This window comes from Leptonychotes weddellii, chromosome 10 (genome assembly GCF_054177405.1).
Source record: "Leptonychotes weddellii isolate Sample4059 chromosome 10, ASM5417740v2, whole genome shotgun sequence".
Taxonomy (NCBI): domain Eukaryota; kingdom Metazoa; phylum Chordata; class Mammalia; order Carnivora; family Phocidae; genus Leptonychotes; species Leptonychotes weddellii.
This window is the reverse complement of record NC_138378.1, coordinates 70,816,060-70,834,471: the sequence shown is the minus strand read 5'-3', so window position 1 is coordinate 70,834,471 and position 18,412 is coordinate 70,816,060. Positions and strand designations below refer to the sequence as shown.

Sequence of the window (18,412 nt, the reverse complement as noted above, 5' to 3'; positions counted from 1 at the left end):
AAAGAGACACATGCAAAGAAAGAGTATCTTTTCCGCCCCTGGACATATGTGCCCATCCCTCACCTCCAGTTTCTTCTGCCATTAGGGAGCTTAAGGGAAGTTAACCTAAGAATGAGAAAAATGGGCTTAAGAAAGCAGAGAAGGAAGGAAAGACTGATGCAGTCTTTATACTCAATTAGCCAACTCTGGAACATCCCACTTCAAGATTCATGTGATGTAAGTCCCTCAGTTTTTAAGCCAACACTGTCTGTACTTTTCTGTTCCGTGAAATTAAAAGCATCCTAGTTATTATAAGATTGTTCCAAAACACACATCTCAAGTGTCATTCAACATATTTAGAGCAGGGTAGGCAGAAATGAAGAGGAAAAAATTAGAAATTAGTGGCCCAGCATGAATTCCAAAATCATGAGAAATCATCCCAGGCTCCTGGAAACCTCCCTAATACCTCAGCCCCCAAAGCCTGAAACTCTGCGATTTTGAGTAGCTTCTGCTATTTTGGGGGTCATGTTCTATGTTCTAGGTGGTAGCTTCTGAACATGCAACGAGGCCTTCCTTTCTATCACAATTCCTTGAATGTGAGGGTTTAATCACTCCTGCCTCTATATTATATCAAACAGCCCCTAAAATTTAACTCTTTGCTTAGATGTCTGTATGGAACACTTCAAAGGCGCTAGCCATTAATAATTTTTTTCCAACACCTACCTCAGCATCTGACACAGTGCAGACACCTGATAATATGTAAATAAGAGATTGAGACTTCTATTTTTATATTAGTGGCTTGAGCAGCCACTAATATATATCATTCATCAGAATTCAGTTTAAATGTAATATCCTCCTGGATCTCTTTCTAAACTAAGCATGGTTGCTCACATGATTCTTCTATCTCTCCTTTATAACATCATGCTTTTTAAAGTTTATTAAATGTCTTTTTCCCAAGTTATAATCTCTGTACAAATATATTATGTCTATTTTGCCCAGGTTATATTCCCACTGCCTAACACAGAGCTTGAAACATAGCAAATATTCAAATAATGTTTATTAAATAAATAAGAGCCTATTATGATACTGCTATGTGGTGGAAATGCATTAAGTGGGTAGAGTCCAGTCTAGTGAAGGTAGGGTCTGATAAGGCCAAAGAGAAAGTATTTAAGAGCCAGGAATTATGGTCATGGGGAAGCAGGGCTAGCAAAATATGGACTGTGTCTTGAGCCCTTGGAAGTCCCCAAGGCTTCTTAAGAAGAGGCTGATTTATCAATTATCAGGTATGTTGTCAAACAAATTTCAAACTGATAGCCAATCTAGACAAAATGACCTCTAAATTAACTTAAAAACTGTTTTTAACTGTTAGAATTTACACATAAACCAGATTTCTCATTAATAAAGATTAATTCTGCTCTCATACAACAGAGTAGCTCTTAAAATCTTAAGGGAAAAAAAGAAAGTATCACTTCTGGAAAACTTTTCAGAAGAGATGTGTCAACTGGTTAAATAATACTACCTTTCATTAAAGTTTAACAGATATAAGAAGGCATGCCAAGGGGCCTAGAACACTCATTTGTTGAGAGGAAGAAAAAGAGATACAACAAACTCATCATCATCAAGCACAAAAAATTATTTGGCAGGCTTGCCCTGTAATTTGATATATGTACATTTAGATAAAACTAGAATTCTAAGCTTGGAAAAGCTTTAAGGTCAGTGAGTCCTATTCTCTTATCTTTGAGACGGAACAGGGCCCCAGAGATGCTGACTTGCTTAAGGACGCTGTAGCAGTGCCAAGCTGGAATCCAAACCCTGGTGCCCTGCTTCTCCTTCCTCTTCCTGACGGAAGGTCTCCCCTTTCTTGGTTACAGTGCTTTTTTTACATGGTTTGTCACCTCCAGGAGTATGCCTGAATGAAAACATGCAAAAACCCAACTATGTCTACATGTGATGTTATTAGGTGAGATTAAAACTACATACCAGAATAAGCATCCTTTTATGCTCGTCACCTTTTCCCTCTATACTGTTTGTTTTCTGGGCAATGAAAAAAATCGAAGAAAGTTTTTATGCACGCTCTAAATATTTTGTTACCAAGGCTAAGCATTTTATCACTGGCATAAGTGAACCTAAAACAGTGCATAGAACTGTGTTATTCCATTTTCCTGCACTCTTTCGAAGTTTTAAAATTCTAGGCAGGGCTTAAACATCACATCAGCCTTTGCCAGGGCAACAACCAGAGGAAAGCAAACTCCAAACAACTTGTCTGCAGGCCTTTGTGGCCAAGGAGCAATGGAGTTATTGTTAAAGGGAATATCCCCTAGAGTAGTATTTTTTACACTTTGGTGACTATTAAACAGCGGACTAAGCATAATATGACTATTTCATGTACATGAATACACTGAATAATTCTTTTTTTAAAGATACAAGTGAAATCACAGAGAAACAGGGAACTCTCGATTTGCATAGGAAAAATTAACAAGTATCTTGAAATGTTTTGGAAAACAAAACATTTTGTTGTTTATGTAAGTTAACTAAGACAACATAGCCAATTTCTCCTTGGTTCTCAAAAACAATCCTTAATTGTCAACATGGTTTGGGGGCACAATTGATTTCTTTTGGCAATAACTGAGAAAAATAAACAATGGGACTCTTGGCAGAGGCAGAAATTGAGCCCTAAACAATTACTTTGCAACGAACTAAAGGATACGTCTGCAACACCAATAACTGGGAAACAGCTTTCAAATGGAGTATTATCCTCTTTCTCACACTTAAGCCCTATCAAATACATAAAGTTTAATTTTCTTTTGATAGCTTGGCAAGCCAACTTTCAAGAATTTAGAAGTTATTAATAGAAAAATGCATGCCTGGTAGAAGAATTTTAGAAGCCTAAGACATATGGCTTCAATTAATTGTCATTGTGCCTGGAACAATCTATCAAATTACCAAGATGAAGACGTCCACAATACAAACACTATTATACCAAGTTCAAAATATGATAGTTTAGAAAAGAAAGGGGCGCCTGGGTGGCTCAGTTGGTTGGGCGACTGCCTTCGGCTCAAGTCATGATCCTGGAGTCCCGAGATCGAGTCCCGCATCAGGCTCCCTGCTCGGCGGGGAGTCTGCTTCTCCCTCTGACCCTCCTCCCTCTCATGCTCTCTGTCTCTCATTCTCTCTCTCTCAAATAAATAAATAAAATCTTAAAAAAAAAGAAAAAACATAAGCTGTGTCAAAAGGACACAAGTCTTTAGAAAAAGTCAAGCTTCTAAAGAGATTCCAAGCAATCAAAATGGTGGTAAAGTGAATCATACTTCCTCATTCACTAAATCCCAAACCTTCAGAGGATCTCCCCCAAATTTTATTCTAATAATGCTGGGATTTTCTCCACTGGCATAAATTCTAGATATCAAGAGAAATCCCATTATGGAAACTTAGTACAGTCAACTCTTAATTATTCATTTTTTTTTTACAGATAATCAGAGCTAGTTTGACTTTCAAATATTAACTTTTCAATAATGGATATATCTGACTTTCAGGAGAACTACTAGTACCCGCACTTACACATAAAAATACCAAATAGAATTTGGTGGAAAATAGAAAACACAGTACATTATTCTTTCACCTAGGACATTTTCGTTATTAGGCCAACTAATGTTCCTTACACAAATTAAGTATCCCATTATTTTAAAGTTACTACAATTTATAATTACAATTTTCTATGAAAAAAATAACACATACACAGAGAAAGGTCTCTGTGTAGCAGTATCACAAGAAAACACCTATTGTTCAAACTTAACATTTTAGAGTAATTTCCTCGTAAAGTTTTCAATTTATCTTCAGAATATTAAAATGGCACTTCCAAGAAGTATACCAGTTAAGATTTCTTATTTCTCTAATGTTCCCTATCAATTTCTTTTCTCAGTAGGCTTTCACAAATGAAAATCACCCATCTTACTAGAAGAAACACCCAGTTATCAAGAACAAAGGCAATTTAACCATAGAGATTACCAAGTCCATGGTGGAAAACAAAGTTTTCATCAGCTCAACTATTCTTTTCTATTTCTTTTAATTTTCCATTTATAACTGTGATTCTAATTTAATTAAGTCCCCCTCCATCAATATAATAAATCCTAAGCCATATCTTTAAAAAATGAGGAGTGTCCCTTAGTCATTGCTTTGCCCCCTCTACTACTGTCTGAAAACCATGTCACAATCCCCCTGGGCTAAAAGCATCGTAGTCATCTAAATAATCAGCAAAAAGCTAAATTTAGTTTGAGGATTTGAGAAGAAGCAGGCCAAGGCCCAACCTCCACAAGCAGGCCCCAGAATGCATCTCATCCCTATATTCATCTGAGACCCCTCCAGTTAAAATTAGCTCAGCTAATCCTCCTTGGCTAGCTGCCATCTACCAAGCAGGAATCACCAAAAAAAAAAAAAAAAAAAGGTCATAAAAAGAGAATTCCAACAAATGGGAAAGTCGATGGGCCTCAAATATTTTTTAAGTGACACAGAGATACTCAAATGGCTTCCCCTGAAATATAAAAAAGTATCTCAACTTAAGAATATTAAGGGACATTTTTATATAATTTAAATAGATAATGGCCTAGTAAAAGCAGTTTAAAAAAAGTCCCTCTACTATCACAGTATAAGCACATAACATGATCCTAGCTGGCTAGATGACAATATTTCCTGCACCATTTATAAATTTCAAATCATGTGGAGAGAGATTATCCCATAGCTCTCAAAACTTTTAAAAAGCAAAATCCCAAACGGCACCCATTGATAAACCTGGCAAAGTCACATCAGCTGAAGACCCCTAGTACCTCCAACTGTGACAGGGAGTCCCTTCTCACTCAGCTAGTACTCACATTTATTTAGAATAATTGGAGGCCCTGCAACAACCCCTGGAGTGGAGAAAACTAGCAAATGGAAAGTAATTTCACAGGTGCAGCCAGAAGGTGACCTGAGGGCAGAATACAACAGCTAGGCAATTATATCCTAGATCCAGGAAAGAAGAGTCTTCCTGTAAGAAAGATATTTAAGTGCCTGAGGAACACAGACTTGGGACATGCCCAAAGAAAGTTAAACCTTCGTTTGGCCAAGGAATATATACTGAGAGTGCTCCTATCAACACTAAGCATTTTTATTAATTGAACATTTCTACGGAATGACTTATTGGTCCCAGTGCTTGAGAATGGAGATGCCCAGTTTTCCTACAAAGCACATTGCTCAATACAGTGTACTGCACATTGTAAGCACTCAAAAATTGTTTTGTTGACTGGACTGAAAGGAAAACTGTCACCAATTATGTATTCATATCACCATTCAAGCTTCCCCCCTCCTACCCCTGCACTTTTTTTTTTTTTAATATATCAACTCCCAAGTGCTGGGGGACTAAACACTAAACTTAGAATAGGACAATAAAGAACTGTCATACCTGCCTTGTTTCTGTTTACTGCTGTTGACATGTGGTTATATTTATGGTGGCAATGCTATCTGTATGGCCACCATCATTTTAAGAAAGAAAAGCAAAACTCACTGGCCATCTGTGACTAGGACATTCATATAATGTCCTACAGCTTCTCAATAACCCTGTGGCAAAGTATTAGTACCCAATATTTATTTAAGTAGAAACTGAGGTTCAGAAAAGTTATTATCTAAGATCACCTGTTAGCAGGACTCAAACCTAAATCCAAACGCTTCTATCTTTATAACATTTATGTAATCTAAGTGGTGTTATAAAAAAACTACAACTGAAAATAAAAATGTAGGCTAACCTACTAAAAAAACATGGAAAATGCTGAGTTTCTCATTTGTCATCCATGACAAATTCTTTTGGAGCACCCACCATTTCAAGACACTGTATTTCCCCCAGAGATATAATATTATCTTTGCCCACAGGGAACTGACAGTCTAGCTGGAGAAACAAGCCATCTGGATAAGGTTTTAATGTGAGAAGCAACAAAAGGTATTAGAAACGACAAGGGTTTTAGACACATATATGAATTTCAATGCTTACCAGCTGTGAACTTTGGACAAGATACTTAAATTTCCTCAGCTGTAAGGTGTAAAAATCTACCTCTTAGGGGTTTTATGAAGCTTAAATGAGACATGTGAAAACAGAGGCCTAATATTTGTTCAATCTTTCTTCAATGGCACGAGCTAAGTGTCAATGAGTAGAAATATCAGTAAGTGATATAGCAAAGATTAAACAATTTGATCTGGTACAAAAAAAAATTCCAAGACAAAAATCCCAAACCTTACACTTGAAAACTGATCTGTGGAGACAGCTGAATTAGCCAATTAGGTTTATCATTTGTAACAGCAGCAGAGTTAATTAAACATTCAGAGGGCTTACACCTGAAGTACAAAATGTAAACAATGACAAACAGGAACACAATCATGTTAAATTTGGAGGAGAGGGGTATCATCTTTTTGTGCAAAACTGCTAATTTAAAAGGAAAACTACCATTTAAAGTAAAAGTGAATGGCAACTAAATGCAATGTTGGATTCAATCATGGAACAGTAGCGTGAATAACTCTTCAGTTTAGTTAATAGTAATGTACCTATGATAATGTCTTAGTTTTGACAAATGTGGAATTTTTCTATAAATCTGAAAGTATTCCAAGATAAAAAGCTTATTTTTTTTAAAAAGCAGATGGCAAGGGAAAGGAATATACATAGCAACTCTTAGGTATTGCCACGGTGGATTTTGAATCTCCTGAAGACAGTCATTAACAGCAAAGTCTGTGAAATCAGTCAACACACACCACCTATGCAAGCTATTCTAATGCATAACTACAAGGAACACCTGAAGTGTAATATTCTTAAAGTGATTGTCCATTTTTCCCTAGCATATTCTTGCCAAAAGCAGCTTTCTGCTAATTTTGTTGCTGTTACAAAACCAGAAAATTAAGTTACCTCGCTTTTCCATTCTTGACTAAGACATTTTTTCAATCAGAATATAAAAAGTCTCACCACATACAAGTTATAACATGAATTTGAAAGTCTAATGACAAGTGACATTTCTGAGCGTAGTGCTAAAGGAGGCAGGCATAAGTGTCCCGTCTGTTTCCATAATAAGACAGGCAGCCAAATACTCTTAATCTATTATACAAAACTCAAAGAAGAGTTAATAAAATGATATAAAACTTACTAGGGCATTTTTATTCCTAAGATCAAATAATGGCCATAACTGACCTTTTTTTTTTTAAGTACCTCTGTTGAGAGACACATTAAGTGGTTGTGAACTTTCACTAGCTGTGTTCAGCAAGACAGCTGAAGCTTTTACACTCCGGTCTGCAAGAGAAGGGTTTACTTGCATACAAGAAGGCAAATCCTATGCTAAAAACTAGTGAGTGACAGGTTTAAGGCAGACCAATTTCAGTGTGTACAACCAACACACACAGACATACAAGCGATCTTAATGCTTAACTCAGTTCAGAGGCATTCGCTAACTCTTTAATAGACATGTAAAATGTAAAGGGCAATTTTCAAGTTTCAAAGAAACCTTAATAATCTTTCCAGATTTCAAAGAAGGAAAAAATAAACAGCAATGCAGCAAAGTCATTTCTCTTGCTGAAATGACCTCCAGCTTCTACAGACTACTCCCGGTTTCGCAATAACTGAATCTGAGACTCCAACCACGTACACACAAACGGAGCAGAAGCAGAGAACACTAAAGCTTCCCCAACAGTCCTGGCAAAACCCACCTACCTTCCCTCAGCCCTCCCAGTTTCCCTTCCCGTTCGCGCACACATGGTTACCTTGAATTCCACCAGTAAAAGAGAACAGGGGTTAATCAGCAGGCAAAATCCTGTTTTATCATCATTTACAGCCACTATCCTAGCGAGCCGGAGTGCTACTAACCTGATTTCAGGGAGGCAGAACTAAACCCGGCAGAACACAGGGGTATAAATTATACGTATCCAAAATGCCAACCCAGCAGCTCAAAGCAGCTCAAACGTCAATTTAAGGAAAAGGGTTTCGCAAATAGTGTCTCAAATGAACATTTCCACTTCCAAACCACCCACCTCCCGACTGAAGCAACCCAGGAGAAAAAAACAAGGTGGGGGAGGTGTCTTACCTTGTACATATCTCGACATTTTAGGGATTTATTAAAATACTCTGATGTGTGTATATATATATTAATTTCTAGAGGAGCCACGCTATAGGGCAGGTCTTCTGTCTTCCTCCCCTGCTTTAACAACCGACGTGTTCTTTCTCCCCTTCCTATATTTAGTCACTTAAGGGAGTATTTATTCAAAGCTATTAAAACTGCCTCAAAAAACAAAACAAAAAAACCAACAAACAGGAAAACCTCCTCCACTTCCAAAAAGACAGGAACTTAGTGTGAGTCCGCTTGGAACTCCTATCTACACTGCGCTCCTGACACAAACCAGGGCCAACTGGAGACTCCCGGAAAAGGTAAAATCACACGAACTTAAATTTCATCAATGAAAGAGGAGGATCTACGACGGCTATTTCACCGCCCCCCGGGTCCCCACGCCCTCCTGGGCTGGACCGCAGCAGACGCTGGCCGGCCGCACCCGGCCCCCCCATCCCCTCCCCCTCACTGCCGTCCAGCCTCCGGCCAGTTCCCCGGGAAACCCCGGTCAACAGCTGCCAGCGCCCAACCAGGGTCCGGGAGGCGGGTGAGGCGGGTGAGGCCGCAAAGAGAGGCAACGCAACCATTTTTACCAGCCCATAAACACCCTGGAACTAGGAGGGGGCAAGAATTCCACGCGCTCGCCGGCGGGCCGGAGCTGCCAGCTCGCCCCCTTCCAGCAGCGAGTGGCGAAATCCTGCCGCGGCTTGTTCTCGGGAGGGGCCGAAGGCCACATCGCCCCTCCCCCGCAGCAAACACTAAGGGTCCATCCGCGAGGGGAGAAACTGCATGCCGCCCTGAGCCCGATGACAGGAGTGCGGGAGGGCCCCGAACCCCAAATTCGCCCTCCCAGGCCACACGGCGGGTCGCAGAGAGGAGCTTTACATGTCTCCCAGAGGGAAACACACCCGCCTGAGGGGTCTTGGGACGTCCGTCCCCGCCTCTCCAAACCGCCACCTAGACCCACCTTCCGCTTCTTTTAGCAGCTGGGAAATTGGGGGCGTTTATGGCGCCCCGGGAAGAAGGCTCGCAGGCTGAGAGAATGTCACCTCTGAGGCACCTTTCTCTCTCCCCTTCTCCCCTCACACATGTACAACTTGAACTCCTCGCCAGCGGTCACAGCCCAGCTGCTGACCCCCTGCGCCCACCTGGCTGCCGGCTTGTGACACCCCGAGCCCCCACTTCCTCCCAAACACCTCCCCTCCCCCTCCATTTGGAGCAGCCCCGCTCAATGCGGAAATGTCCCCGCAGCTCATACGGACAGGAACAACTACCAGTCAGGAGCCGAGGCGGACGCAGGGCCTGACCAATGAGACGCGCGTAGGTGGCAGGGGGCGGGGCATCTGCGGCCCGAGGGAGCCCCGCGGAGGTGGGCGCCGAGCTGGACCCTGGGATCAGCTTGTGGGAGCCGCGTCTGCCGCGGCGGGGACCAGTAAAATTCCTAGCCTCTGCAGACACTTCAGCAAGGGAGAGAACCTGAAGCACGAGTGGTTATTTTTGTAGTCCATAAAAATGTTCCGGTTTATCAGGGATTGAAGATAGATATCTAAGCGGCCGGTAGAGCCAGAACGCCCCAGGGCAACTACCTGCCAACTCGCTGCTGGAAGGGGGCGAGCTGGCAGCTCCGGCCCGCCGGCGAGCGCGTGGAATTCTTGCCCCCTCCTAGTTCCAGGGTGTTTATGGGCTGGTAAAAATGGTTGCGTTGCCTCTCTTTGCGGCCTCACCCGCCTCCCGGACCCTGGTTGGGCGCTGGCAGCTGTTGACCGGGGTTTTCCGGGGAACTGGCCGGAGGCTGGACGGCAGTGAAGGCCCAGGCCCTTCTCAGTAGATACAAACTCTACTCACTACTTCTGGTCTAGGGAGGGTGAAGGTGCGTCAAGGACTAAGCAGTGGGATGTGTGAGGCCCACAAACAGAAGGAGGGATTTAGGGCGTCACAAGGCTCCGCCACTAGAACCACCACGCCCCAGTACCTATTTCTGTAGAGATTTCTGCTGTGATAGGCATTTACTTTTCTGATCAAAGTGGAAATTAATGTTACCCCTCGAGATGCTTACCTTTAGTATTCTTGATGTCCACAAGGAAGGAGGATGTTAAAAGAACATTGGCAGGGGCACCTGGGTGGCTCAGTTGGTTAAGCTACTGCCTTCAGCTCAGGTCATGATCCTGGAATCCCGGGATCGAGTCCTGCATCGGGCTCCCTGCTCGGCGGGGAGTCTGCTTCTCCCTCTGACCCTCCTCCCTCTCATGTACTCTCTCTCTCTCTCACTCTCTCAAATAAATAAATAAAATCTTTAAAAAAAAAAAAAAAACATTGGCAGTGGCGTGGGAACCGGAACGGCGAGAGGGCCAGCCCAGCGCCCGCTAAATCAAACCTGGTATTGCCAACACCTGTAAGACTCAAAGGCGTATCTCAGACTTCCCTTCATGACTCAGTCAGCCTGCGTCAGGACAGATGAATGGTCAGCGCTCTCTTAGGGGCCTCCAATAAACCAAGTAATTCTAGGATTTTGAGGCTTTGGACAACACTAATCAACAAAGGTAAAGTGAGAATTTTTTAATGATTCATCTCTAAACAAACTTTATTTAGTGCCACATATTCATATGGAAATGTTACTAGATAAATAACACCGAAAAGGCCAGTGATTTGTCATGCTAGAGAGCAACAGTCCTTGGTAATACATTTCTTACGTGAAATCCGAAAAGACTGACCTCTCAGCTATAAAACTAATTTCCCCAAATAAAACCAAAGAAATGTCTAAAACCCAGATATCTACATTTTAATAACAGCACTTGGAGACACAGTCTGAATCAGAATCTCCGCCTCCTTTGTGTGATGTAGAGAAATTATAGCAGCACTAAATAGTATTTATCAATCAGTGTTAACACCAAAATAAGATGCCACCAAAACATTTGGGCCCATTAGGTTGCTTAGCCTGCAAAAGATAAAGGGCAATGAAGAGTAATTTATACAAGGTTTTTTGTAAGTAGGATGATCTGTTATTTTCTACCTTTATAGACGGTTAAGAGAGAGGAAGTGAGTTTTAATTGCAGCAAGAGCATTTGGTAATACCTAAGAATGACATCTTGATTTATGAGTGATTAAATATTGAGATATAGTACCAAAGGACGTTGTACATTTGCTGCCTCAAGAAATCTCCAAAAAGGAACTACCTGTCTTCAACAATTAAGTCCATAATCACCCAGAGACTGGCTCTTAGAGAAGTAGCACTCTAGAAGCTATATTCCCAAGTATTATTTTCAAATAGTGCCCTGTAAAATGGAATTTCCTTATACAGTGATTTAAACTTAAGTTTCGGGGCACCTGGGTGGCTCAGATGGTTAAGCATCTGCCTTCGGCTCAGGTCATGATCCCGGGGTCCTGGGATCGGGTCCCTCATCGGGGTCCCTGCTCCTTGGGGAGCCTGCTTCTCCCTCTGCCTCTCTTGCTCTCTCTCTCTCATAAATAAATAAATAAAATCTTTAAAAAAATAAAACTTACGTTTCGAACTCCCAAACATTTTGTAAAAGAGCCTCCCACTTCCTCTAGAGCCACTAGAAATAACCTCACTTGGCAGATAACGTGGGGATAGGAAAGGGAGATCGTGGCAGTGGACCACTGGTGTATGTGTGTGTGTATGCATATTTAATCCTTTTTTTTCATGATACACTACTGTGGAATTTCCCTTCAAGGTGCATGATGTTGATATATCTATCATTAGAAATCTGTAACATGGATAGATAGATTTACAGATTAAACAAACCTTTGTAGAAACTTGGGGCATTCTAAAGGAGGATGAAGATGGGGTCCTGGGAAGGAGTGTGTATGCAGGGGTAATTTGGAATGAGATGGCTTTTTAGATTTAGTGCTTGGCACAGTGCCTGGTACATAGCAAGCATTCAGAAAGTGTATACTGAATGACCGACCAGTTTAGTGCCACCAATAAATAAGATTTTAAAATTTAAGGGGCATCTGGGTGGCTCAGTCAGTTAAGCGTTTGCCTTTGGCTCCGGTTATGATCCTGGAGTCCCAGGATCAAGCCCTGCATCGGGCTCCCTGCTCAGCAGGGAGTCTGCTTCTACCTCTTCCTCTCCCTCTCCCTCTACCCCTAACCCCACCCCTGTTCATGTTTCTCTTGTGCTCTCTCTCTCAAATAAATAAAATCTTAAAAAAAATAGGTTTCTAAAATTTAATTTCTATTTAGAGGTAAAGAATTTTTAAGTTTTAGTTATTTCTACCTAGAATGTGCACTTAGGCCAAAGTGTAAGAATAATAGCAGCAAATGCAATGTCCTGATGACTTTACAGTAAGTTTTGCTAACTCCCAACATGAGCATTATCCAATAAGAGGTGGTTTAGAAATTGCTAAAGTATGAAATAAGTGTATAGACCAGAAATGTGTGTGGTCTTTTTTTTTTTTTTTTTTTTTTGTCTATCTTACTTCCATCCCCTACACACAAGAAAATAAAGCAAGGCAATTTTGGAGAACATGTCAGAGACATAAAAATTTCTGTCCTGCCCTGAGTGTTTAGCCAAGAAACCAGGCAGCAATTATACACTAGACTGTTGCACACATTCAATATTGGCTCCCATCTGTATTTATCTAAATCCTAGGCCACCCACATGAAAAAGGAAAAAGAGGCCACTGTTAGAAATTGCCAGTAACTGCCTAGATTTAACAATAGGACATTTTTTAGTCAAAAGATAACCAAACAGGGTTAACTGGAAAAAGATATCAAATAATATCTGTGAGACAAACTACTAATAATGAATGAGTAGTCTAAAAAAATGAATGGTGTTTCCAATTACTTGAGAAAGAGAAAGACTTCATTCTTTCCTATTGCCAACACCCTGTTTTTAATGAATCAGGAAGTTTGTTGAAACAAGTTGTGAATTTAAATTATGACATATCCTTCTATTTATTCATAGTATGATTTTTAAGTTATATTTGTAGGTTATTTAACTTTTATATCACAACAGTAGCAATTATTTCAAATAACTAAGATGCTTTAAAAAAGTGTTATCTCACATTACAGATAATTAAGAGTTGATAAATCTTCTAAGTAGTTTTAAAAGTCATCAGGCTCAGAAGAATGCAGTTTAACTGCAACATGCATTATCTTGTTCTCATTTATCAATAATTCCCCTCTAGATTCTCCTTTGAAAGTTGCATAGAGGGCCAGTCCTTACTATGTTGTCTCCTGCTTCTCCTGTTCTGCATGTTGCCCAGAGGAGAGTGTTGGTGAGAAGCGGTGATGCCCGTGAAATTGTTGTATCTCACTCATGTGCCAAACTGCATCTCCACATCCCCCCCTGATGATAGAGGCAGAGGAGTCATTTCCTTTATGAGTAGGTAGCCATAAAAGAAAAAAACCTATATTCTCTCAGGGTTTTTAATAAACATAGATCATTATGTAATCATAATTCAGAAATATAAAAGACTCACTAAAAAGTAATACATCGCTTCTAAATTCATAAGATAAACATTCTGCTTTTCTGTGGTGATATATGTATGGATGATGAGGCTACTTATTGACTTTGAAATCCTCATAGAGAAGAGCTGTGAAATAGAAAAGTATTCAGTTTCATCCTCTTTTTTCTTCCTCTTTCAACCATATTAAAGATTCCCTGTTGTGCATTCCATCAAATGTCTTTTGATGGTTTTCCAAACATCTCTGCCTCTGGTCCAGCTTATTGAATTTTCTGCCAGTGCCACCACTGGGAAGGAAAGGATAAAGAACTTCTGTTCCCTAACTGAGTCTCGGGGAATTTATTTTGAGCATTTCACACCCACCACTCTAAGTATTAAAAAGAAGATCCTCAGGACTGTTCTTTGGATGAGACCTAAATAATTGGGTAATTATATGTCATTAAATGGGTAATATGATTAGGGAATAAAAAGTAACAGTGTTTTTCCCTCTCTAGAGTGGAAAGGAAGAGGAATGTCATTTAGAGAAAAGACCACAGAAAAAATGTGGTATATTAATGTTAAGTTCTGGTACCATTTTTAATTGAACTTTTTAAAAAAATTCCAATAAGGATACACATCTTTAAAAAAAATCTGACCAGTACCAAAATGCTCGTAATGAATAGCAGTACTCTTCTGCCCTACCTCTCTTTACCCTATCTTTGCATGCCAGAGGCAACCATTTTTCTTCTGACAGTTCTATATACCTGATAGTTATTTCTAAATGTTTATAGTGCCATTTTTTTTTTTTTTTTTTGGTTCCTGGATTTTAGGCAGTATGTGTTTGACTTCTTGTTATAACAGATATAGACTTTGCTCACTTAAAATCCTGGCCTTGTTTTCTCTTTTGTATTAATTTCCTAAACTTTGTAGAGCTATATTTCCCAACCTTTTCCCCATCACAACACAGAGAGAAAATGATATTTGTATGGCATCCTGAGATAACCTAGAGGGAATTTGTGGGCATCATATTGGACTTGGTGATAAGTTAATTGCTTTTTAAATAATAAAAGCATGAAAATAAAAAATAAATGGAAAGTAATAGGGGAATTATTAGATAATGAACTTGTATAAAACTCTGAGATAAAATCTTTTCAAATTTTTGAATGAGAAATTTGAACTTGCCTGCATGAACATAACCTTTAGAGTCAGGTTTTATGCTTGAAAAAGTACACGTAGTTTCTGATCAAGACTTTCAAATTATAATCTCTTCAAAGTCTTGATAGGCACTGTGGTAGGATGAATAATGGTCCTCAAAGATAACCAGTTCTTAACCCCTGGGATCTGTGAATGTCACCCTGTATGGTAACAAGGACTTCAAAAGTGTGATTGAATTAAAGATTTTCAGATGGAGAGATTACCCTGGATTATTTGGTTGGGCCTTAAATGTAATCACCAGTGTCCTTATAAAATGTAGGGAGAAGGGGGCCCCTGGCCAACTCTGTCAGTAGAGCATGTGGCTCTTGATCTTGGGGTCGTGAGTTCGAGCCCCAGGTTGGAGGTAGAGATTACATAAAAAATTAAGTAAAATAAAAAATAATAAAACATAGGCAGAAATTTGAAGACAGAAGAAAAAAGTGATTTGATGATAGAGGCAGGCGGAGAAAAGACAATGTGATTCAAGGCCATGAGCTAAGCAACGAAGACAGCCCACAGAAGCTGGAAAAGACAAGGAAATTATTTTCCCCTAGAGCCTCCAGATGTAGTGTGACCCTTGCTGACACCTTGATTTCATCCCAGAGAAACCCATTTCAGATTTCAGGCTTCCAGAACTATAAGAGAATAAATATATATTGTTATAAACCACCCAGTTTGTGGTCATTTGTTTCAGCAACCAGAGGGAAGGAACACAGTCACCAATCATGAGAAATGTTGTACAAATAGATTTTTAAAAAAATTTAAAACCATTTCTTTAGAAACCATTAAAAATATGTAATGGTTTAAATTATATTCAAGGAATCTAACAGCTCTTTTTATTAATAAACACAATGATGAAATTTGATGTGATAAGGCAAGTGGATTTTTAATTCAGCTGAACTTTTATCTAGCAAATTATTTTTAAATAATGATGAAGCTTTAATTTGTAAAACACATACATTGTTGGATCAGTAAGGCCAAAATTAGTTTTGGTGCCATTAAAAGGGCATATCAGCTGCAAACAATCAAAAGTATCTGATGTCTGTGAAGTCAGAGTTTCAGAGCCACCAAAGTTGCACCATCCAGGAGCTCCATGCTGGCTGTGATGTGCTAAACACAGCCAAGGAAGTAATCTACCATCTGGACATCTACTTCAGCAGCCAGCTGCTGAGCATACAGCTCTTCACCTTGGATAAGTGGCCTGTGGAACTACTTTATGTTTTTCATCATCCACTCCACCTGTAGGGACTCTGTTCCTCTTGGGCCACCCTCTGATAAAGGCTGCTGCAGCTGGAGGCAACCAGCCCTGGGGGTCCCAACTGCCTGCCCCAGGCCTTAAAAGCTCCATGTCATGCTTCACAGCTGTAAGCTATTCAAAGCATTGAATTAGAAAATTCTGGTCTATATTACCCCTCCCACCACTGCTGGGCAGCACACCAGGAAAATGAGAATTTGGAGCACAGAACAGTGCTGAGAGAGACAGGCCATTCTCAATTATCAGTGACTTTCGACCAGAGTTTAACAAAGAAAACATTAGATGTTTGCAAACCTACTGAAGTCCTGGTTTTGCATGGATCTATATGGTAACAAAAACTGAGATTTTTGAAATAATAGAAGTAAACTTATTGAAGACTACTGTCTGGATTTGGAGCATCACAGATAGATTCAGAGACTAAACTGTTTGATATCTTTCTAACACAGACCAGCATGGGATGGAGACCAGATAAAGCCACAAATGGACTACCAGGACAATGAAAGAAAAATAAGGATCCAGATACACCAAAACTTTCTTTAAGCCATGTTAACTTGAGGGTTTTACCAGTTTCCTAGTGAGAAGGAATAAAATAATGCTAAAGTCACACTGGTAATTATTTGAAATTTTTGTGTGCACATATATATATATGTATGTATATTGGTATATATTACATGTGTCCATATATTTATTAATCACTTACATCCTTTCTTATTCCAAAAAGAATTTGGGGCCAAGATGTATATATTCCTGATTAAGTTCATTGCTTAGTAAACTGGATATAGTATAGTTCATTCTAGAGTGGTAATTCAGTTTAGTCATTCTCATCTAATCCCTTTTGTTGTCTTTAGATAGTCATATGAAAGAACCCCTTCAGGTATTATTTTTTAAATGGATTTTTCTCAACCTAGTGCACCCAAATGATAACATCTAGGATCCAAAGAGATTTAGGAAGTAAACAGAATTGCTTGTTGGATAGGTAGGTGTACTAGATTAGGTATCTTACATATTACATGATCAATCCCTAAAGCTGTAAACACTGAAGTCCTTTGAGAAGAATCCATACAAAATATGTACCATCGTATAAGGTTTTTGTTTGTTTTAATTTATTGGTATTTTTTCCGTTTCAAGTACTCATGTTTGTTTCTGAGGAGGCAGAAGAGTATATTGGGAAAAAACAGATTTTGGAAAATAACCTGTTTTTTCTTTTGAGTTCTGCCACTTAGAACCTGAAAAGCTTGGTTAGCTCTATGAGACTTAGTTTCCTCATCTAAAAATGAGAGTAACAACAGATAACCTGTCTTGCCTCTTACAGAGTTATCATAAAGATCATCTCATTCACTGTTGGCACAGAGTATGAGTGATGATGAGGATTTTAATTAATGATTTCCTATATTGCCTTGATATATCATTAATCTCAAGTTATTATTCCTTGTTATTACATATTAAATATTTATTTTCCCTACATAGATGGTAAACTTTTTGAGAGCAAGAAGCTTTTATCTATCTTGTATCCCCAGAGCATATCACAATGTTTGTCACTGAAAAGAAATTTGTTGAATGAATTATCAAATAAGATATTCATTATGAATGAATTTAAAAGCTATAGAATGCTGTATAGGTATATATTAGATGTTCCTCATTATTTCTTTAGGAATCATGTTTTGGATGGCAAATGATGAACTTATAAATTTACTTTTAGAACACTAAAGGAGGCATTTCAAAACAAGTTCTGTTGTGATAGAGTGCATAGATGGCCACCATTCCTTCCATCCCTGTGCCCCACTCCTTTGCAATGTGACTTTGTCACTCCTCCCATTAAGAGGTGGAGTCTTTTCCTCCCAACACACCTTGAGTCTCGGTTGGCCTAGTGACTTGTTTTGATCAATAGAATGAAGCAGAAGTGATATTATGTGACATTTAATCTTAGCCCCAGGAAGCTTTTCAACTTTTAGTCTCCCCATTGGAATGCTGCCCTGAGATCAATGTATGAAGAAGCCATTTCTAACCTATTGGAAAATGTCAGGCCACATGGAGTAGAGCTTTTCCAGTTGAGGCCCCATAGGCCAACCCGGACTAACTCTCAGACATGTGTTGGAGTCCATCTTAGGCTTCTCAGCTCTAGTCAGACTGCCTAATGAGTCAAACTGGCCACAGAAGTGACTCAGATAAGACCATAAAATAATCAGTCACCCAGCTGAGCCAAATCTAATACTGTGTATTATTTCACAGCACAGATGACTGATAGACTCATTAATGTAGTGTCAAAGCAAAATCAAAATCCTAAAGGAGAACACAGGCAGCAACCTCTTTGACCTCAGCCGAAGCAACTTCTTCCTAGAAACATCGCCAAAGGCAAGGGAAGCAAGGGCAAAAATGAACTATTGGGACTTCATCAAGATAAAAAGCTTTTGCAAAGCAAAGGAAACAGTCAACAAAACCAAAAGACAACCGACAGAATGGGAGAAGATAT

The 18,412-nt window shown here is 39.6% G+C and overlaps 1 protein-coding gene across 4 annotated transcripts in view; it reads right to left on the bottom strand.

Moving 5' to 3' along the window:
• The window catches only part of UGP2 (UDP-glucose pyrophosphorylase 2), a 66,535-nt gene extending 57,274 nt beyond the window's left edge, over nt 1–9,261 (bottom strand). The window contains exon 1 of one of the 4 annotated variants that reach the window (XM_006742190.2): nt 9,052–9,261. Coding sequence is in view for 1 of the 4 variants with exons in the window: in XM_006742188.3 (XP_006742251.1) it covers nt 8,064–8,082 (19 nt within the window). In the remaining 3 variants the exon portion in view is untranslated. Of the gene's footprint in view, nt 1–7,743; nt 7,944–8,063; nt 8,450–9,051 lie in introns of those variants that run through there. The other 3 variants (XM_006742188.3, XM_006742191.3, XM_031037815.2) reach the window with 3 other exon arrangements.
• Nucleotides 9,262–18,412: the final 9,151 nt, after the last annotated feature.